At 42.3% G+C, this 7,025-nt stretch overlaps 1 protein-coding gene across 1 annotated transcript; it reads left to right on the top strand.

Moving 5' to 3' along the window:
• Positions 1-646: 646 nt before the first annotated feature.
• On the top strand, positions 647-1,447 carry LOC106177694 (uncharacterized). The gene has a single exon (XM_013560542.2). It carries the CDS (start codon positions 647-649, stop codon positions 1,445-1,447), a length of 801 nt encoding a protein of 266 aa, XP_013415996.2.
• The last annotated feature ends 5,578 nt before the right edge of the window (positions 1,448-7,025 follow it).

The raw sequence follows: 7,025 nt of genomic DNA, 5'->3' as shown, positions 1-7,025 counted from the left end.
AACTAACTATGATACGCCGTGATTTAGCCAGTCAGCTCAACTTGTCTGGTCCAATGGAGATCCTACAGATGGGAACAGTAACTCGAGATGAAGATTGCCAGCGAGCACAGCTAGTCAGTTTCACCATTTCCTCAGCCATTGAAGACGATGATGCCTCTTTCCCAGTCCAGCAGGCATGGGCGGTAGACAAGTTGAACATAACCCCGCAACGCTCCGTCAAGATCAACAATTTGCCACATCTGAAAGATGTTTTATCAGACTGCCCTGATATTGGCTTGTTAATCGGTGGTGATATACCTGACATCATGGTCCAGACAGACGTGGTCCTCCGGGAACTCCCATAGCTATAAAGACTGGTCTTGGTTGGTCACTTCTTGGAAGATTGGCAGACCCGACTACGAAACAGCACCGTCTTCACGTCCTCCACGCTAGTTTCAAGTCCATTGACAGAGGGGATGCTGATCAACTTGAGAAATTTTTCACGACAGAATCATTTGGGTGCAAGTTTGAAGGCAATGCAGCAACTTCCGTAGATGACAGACATGCCCAGAGCCAGCTTGATCAGAAAACCAGCTATAAATCTGGACGTTACTCGGTTCCAATGCTGTGGAAAAACGAAGATACAGTTTTACCCTCAAACTACGTAATGGCTCTCAAGCGTTACCAGTCCCTGTGCCGCAAGTTGAGAACCAATCCAGAGCGATCCCGCAGCTACTCTGAAATCATCAACACATGGCTGAAGAAAGGTTATGCCAGAAAGATGACAGACAGTGAAGTCCATACACAGAGCTCCATCACCTGGTATTTGCCGCATCATGACGTTTACACTTCGAATAAGACCAGAGTCGTTCAAGACTGTGCAGCCAGATATGCAGGGACGTCGCTGAACGACAAGTTACTTACAGGTCCAGACCTCCTCAACAGTTTGACAGCAGTTCTACTGAACTTCCGACGGGTATCCATTGGTTTATCTGCAGACATTGAGTCCATGTTTCACAGAGTGCTGTGTTTGAAAACTGACAGAGACTGTTTACGTTTCCTGTGGTCTGATGATCTACGCATTGAACAGCCTGACACGTATCAGATGTGCGTTCATCCATTTGGTGCCAAGTCGTCTCCCACGTGTGCCAACTATGCTTTGCGCTGTACAGCAACTGACAACGCCGACAAGTTTTCTTCCCTAGCAGTTGAAACTACACTGCGTAACTTCTACATGGATGATTTATGTACCAGTCAACCATCTGTGGACCTCGCCATATCCTTATCACATGAATTGGTGGATCTACTGAGTATTGGTGGATTTCGTTTGAAGAAGTGGGTGTCCAACTCCAGAGATGTATTGTCCTCCCTCCCTGCATCAGAAGTTCCTATCAAGAACTTTGACCTCTCTATGTATGCCATGCCTTCCCAGCGGGTACTCGGCTTCATATGGGACACTAATGATTAATTATATATTTAATTTTTGACACTGTCGCTTCCAATTAGTCGTGTAACTGCGAGGGGGTATGTCAGCGACAGTTACTCAACTTCCCTACTTAATGAACTCTGCCAATAGTGAACGCATTCAACAACGTAACTGAGCAGTTTTTGCGTCCAGCTGCTATATAAGCTGGACGTTTTCTACAGCGGGATGCAGTGCGGCATCGACACACCCCGGCGGCTCGACAGCAGCGGTTCTCTCCAGCGCCTCGCACCGGCCCACGACTCCGCGGTCACCCCGGCGGCTCGACAGCAGCGGTTCTCTCCAGCGCCTCGCACCGGCCCACGACTCCGCGGTCACCCCGGCGGCTCGACAGCAGCGGTTCTCTCCAGCGCCTCGCACCGGCCCACGACTCCGCGGCCACCCCGGCGGCTCGACAGCAGCGGTTCTCTCCAGCGCCTCGCACCGGCCCACGACTCCGCGGCCACCCCGGCGGCTCGACAGCAGCGGTTCTCTCCAGCGCCTCGCACCGGCCCACGACTCCGCGGTCACCCCGGCGGCTCGACAGCAGCGGTTCTCTCCAGCGCCTCGCACCGGCCCACGACTCCGCGGTCACCCCGGCGGCTCGACAGCAGCGGTTCTCTCCAGCGCCTCGCACCGGCCCACGACTCCGCGGTCACCCCGGCGGCTCGACAGCAGCGGTTCTCTCAAGCGCCTCGCACCGGCCCACGACTCCGCGGCCACCCCGGCGGCTCGACAGCAGCGGTTCTCTCCAGCGCCTCGCACCGGCCTACGACTCCGCGGTCACCCCAGCGGCTCGACAGCAGCGGTTCTCTTCAGCGCCTCGCACCGGCCCACGACTTCGCGGTCACCTCGGCGGCTCGACAGCAGCGGTTCTCTCCAGCGCCTCGCACCGGCCTACGACTCCGCGGTCACCCCAGCGGCTCGACTACAGCGTTCTCTTCAGCATCGCGCACCGGCCTAAGACTCGACGGTCCCCCCGGCGGCTCGATATCGGTCTGCTCGACTCCTGCGCCACTCATCTGCCCACGACCCAGCATTCATACCGGCGGCTTACGACAGTGGTATCTCTCGATAGCAGTCCAACCGACAGCGATCCATTTCGATTTGGTTTAATTTTATTTTCATTCAATTTTTGTAACCATTTATTCGCTATTAAATTATTTATTTATTTATTTACTTCGTTCTTGTTGCTTCTATCACCGTCTCGTCCGCAACACACTCAAAGATACCTCCTTGTGACTGAGGCTGTTTTGCAAGTTTTGCAAATAAGAACTTCACCGAATCCTGGAAAGGAGTTTAGTAGTAATACAAGGACGGGAGCCTTACTAAAAAGGAATGGCCCTGAATGGCCCTCTAAATATATAGTTTTTTTTTTTTTTCCAAAAATAAAGATAATATGTTTTGTTTTGTTTTACTTCACTAAAAATGAGATGTTTATATTGGTTAGAATAGTTGTTGTATACACAAGTTGTTGAAAGGTAGGGATTTGTTTTAGTTTTTCATTGGATGAACAAAAAAGACCCGCATTTATTATTGATCTAAAAAAGGAGAAGTGGCATTGTTTGCGGTTCAGTTGAACGCGATGCATAGTAAACAAACAAGGATCCGCTAACAGTCAGGTGAGACTATTGTAATGCACAAAGCGAGCAGTATGCAAGCCAAATACTTAGAGTATTGTGATAGTTTGTGGTTCGCAAACACTTAATAGATTAAAACCTCCCATTTTATTGAAGTAAACTGTATTTGAATGATAGCATTAAATGAATGACACTATGAGCCAGGTAGTGTTATAGTAAAGCAGTATTGTTTGCTGGTCAAGCAACTGTTGTAGTGGTTTATACGCACAGCTGCATTGAATATTATTTTGATTAATATGAGGCTTTCCCTTTATTTCTAAATGATCGCCTTAGTTTGTACAACAAACAAAACAGTATTGCACGCTGTAGGTGTACATAATCTGTTAAGCACAAGGCGTTTTGGTGACAAAATTCAAAGCATTTTTAACAGTATTTTTATGATAGTATTCTCTTCATTTTTAAAAATCTGAGTTTTTCTCTTTCAAGTAAAAATTCTACAGCATTTTACCTATTCAAGGTTAAACATTGCAGTATTTTTTCACCTTGTCTTTAAGAATCTGAGTATTTTTTCTCCTGCAGATGAAACACCATTGTTCTTTAATGTAAAAATGAAAAGTATTTTCTCTATCAAGTCAAAGTTTTACAGCATTTTACCAGTTCAAATGTAAACGTTGGGGTATTTTTTTCTCTTCGACTTAAAAAATGGGAAAACATTTTCCCTTTCACGTAAAAGTATAACAGCATTTTTCCGATTCAAATTTTTCGTCTTAAAATAAGAATTCTCAGTTGGAAGAACCACACATGAATCCCCAATAAAAGATGTTGTAAACTTTTTTAATATTTCGAACAATATTTCAAGACATGTTATTACAATAATTGCACAACAATTGACGAAGCCGCCCTATGTCTTTATAAACACTGAATGAAAAAAATGACCTTCATCAGCTGCAAGTCCGAGAGGGAAAAAAATGAAAAACAGGGGAAGAAAGGGGTCGTTCAGCAAAGGTGTCTCACCTTGGTTTGGTGATTTTTCATCAATGATATCTCGTTATTGTGAATGATACAAGCCATCTCGGCTAATTTGTATCACGTTTGATCACAACTGTCTCGCTTGTGTCAAATACGACGTGTGTCCTAAATAACCGTCTATAGTCTAATCTCTTGTATCATGTTAAGGAGTACAACTCCAAAGCAAACAGGGATACGAGCTGGAAGAATGAATTGAGCGTGTTAATGGATCAGGAGTCAAAGGTCAAATGAACGCATTGACCTACTTAGGTGTTTTCTATATATATAGGCTACTCACGCTGCACAGGTGTGTTCAGCTCGCAAGCAATGCGTTGTGAACTCTAAATGAGTTTGTTAGACAAGTTTTGGTAATCTTTAAGCTAAATCATATCAGAAAGAGTATGTTCTCTGAGAAATTTGATTTGTAAGTTTTTCAAATACTGAATTTACGGCGCCCCTCCTAATATACTCTCTTTGTTTACAGGTCCTTAGTTACAGCAAATAAAAAACTTCGATGTCACTCGTGCCGAGATAAGAAACATCCCAGGCTAAGGGTTTGGGACTAATGATTTACTCACGTACGCTAGGAAATTCAAACACAAATCCATAATTCGAGTAACACAAACAACAAGCATGATTGGTGGCAAAAAAGAAATAATTTTTTAAACAATCACACAGATGTTTTGGCTCATATTGCGATACCTGTAGCTAATTGCACGTAAACAATGCGTTGTGGCCTTTAAACAAGCTTACATCCAACCAAAGAGACATGGTCATAGCTGAGTAAGAATAAAATTTCCATGGAGATCAATCCTTTGAATAGCAGAATTGGTATTGTTTGCTGACCATCTGGTTGTATTACTTGAGTAAACAGAAACATGCCTGGACATGTGAATATAGACACTATGTAGTTCAGGCCTGAAACAGTGATTTGTTGACCAGTGGTCTGCATTATTTGAACAAACATGCCTGGACATGCTTGCTATATTTGAAGAAACAGGCCTAGACATGTGAATTTGAACGTTATATAAACGGGACAGGGTTTATCCATACAGCATACTACAGCTGTGTACAGTACAAGGCACTCAGACAGCAGAAGAAAGAACCATTTGCTCGATTGATACTCAAGTTCTGATTAAGGTAAGTTATTTCTTTTATTACTGCAAGGGGTAGAAAATCACTGCAACACTTAATTGTTACTATAACCAGCATTTCACCGGCAATGTGTGAAATAATAGTTGATTTAATATAAATTCTAACCTGAACTTGTACAGCATTAAAAGAAACTTTAAAAAAATTAAGTAAAAGCTTATACATAAGATTGTTCTTAGTTAATACTTTAGAAGGGGACTAAAATTAGAGTTGATCTGAAAAACGTTCAAACATAAAACGTAAGAGTTTAAGTTTTGTTTCAACAACAATTATAAGTAAAAAATAAGATAAGAAATATCTGAAGCAACTTATGTAAGAATTCTTACTAGTCATAACAATTAATTGGACTTATTTTCAAATCTGCTGTTAATCTTTAAACTTTTTTCAAAATATTTCTTTTCCACGGACACTAAAACTTCTGTCCATGTACAATGTAAAGCGATTAATTTTTTATATCATGGAGTTTTTTAAGGTTTTGTTCATTTTACATTTATTTTGAAACCGATGTCAAAATTAAACATTTGAAAGTAAAATACAGTTTTTATATTTTACAAAACACATGTAAGCAAATTATATAATTTTCATTTATTCTTCCTTTTGAAATTGAAATTTTGAAATTTTACATTTCTGTTGATATTTGGGCTTGTTTTAACACTTAAAAATGTAATGTGGCATACACGCACGACGTGTTATGTACATGGCGGTGAAGCGATGCAGTGCTACAAAACTTTGAGCCCAAGCAAGATACACATTTTTTGAAAACGTGACGTCGCGAAATTCTGGTGGTCACACAGACTAAATATCCAATCGCTTTTTCAGATTGAACTAAAATTGAACTCTTCTCTTTTTATGACTTGTTTTTCCTCAGTCTAAAGAGTTGCAGATTCAATTCAAATAAAAGTTGTCTTGGTTGAAGCCTGGGTCATATTCATGGTGTTAATACCCAGTCTCTAACGGAGCGTTTAGTCCTCAACTTCTTTCAGATTTCAAGCTATACCTTGCTGTTTAAGGTGTGATTGAAATTCCCTATTCGTAAGTTCTGTCCCTGCATCTGATTGAGGGGGTAATGGTCCTACTATTTTCGGGTACACTCTTCTTAACGACCTAGGGCGCGATCTGCTCTTTTCGATTACACCAACGGCCCATGCGTATTTTGAAAATATATCAAGCATTGCTGACAAGAAACTAAATTTTGACATGTTGTTAAGATCAACCCTTTCACATTTATCATCAGCTGGAAATCGCTTCATCGTTTGTGCATCTCGTTTAGCCAATAACTTTTTCCGTGTGGTTTTCTTTTTAACTTTGCGTGCCTCATGTTTCTGTGCCAGTAAGTTTTCCAAACTAACAGGGCCATGATAGAGTTTCCCTTCGTCTTCAACCGTCCGTCCCTTACTTCTACAGTTTTTCTTATTAATGTGTCTCCGTTTCATCCTTCCTCTTTCAACTGTTTCGCATAAATGAAGCACACCTGTTCGAATACTGCTTTTTAAAATAGAGTGTGTGACATTCGATCTGGTGTTTTGTCTACTTCATCAAAGCCTATATTTAACAGTGTTTTCACTGTGCTGGGTGTATAATTTGTCTTCTTTTCATATGCGACAAACAACTGCACTAATTCGTGTCGCTTTTCGGGTGGCAGTGGAAAGTTTAGTGGATTATTTTGTCTTTTGTCGACTGTATTCATAGTACAGTGTGGACTGTGACGCTTGTGTTCGACATCTGCCGCATCTCTCAACGGGTCCCAGTTCTTTAGGTTTAAATTACAATTAAAACAACTGACCGTGTCGTCAGATTTGATTGCATTCGGGTCCCTGTAAAACCCGCTGATGGCTAAAGGTATA

Source organism: Lingula anatina, chromosome 4 (genome assembly GCF_051362555.1).
Source record: "Lingula anatina isolate TDL-2025a chromosome 4, LinAna3.0, whole genome shotgun sequence".
In the NCBI taxonomy this organism is placed as follows: Eukaryota; Metazoa; Brachiopoda; class Lingulata; order Lingulida; family Lingulidae; genus Lingula; species Lingula anatina.
Note: the sequence above shows the minus strand (reverse complement) of the source record. Positions and strands in the feature narration are given on the sequence as shown.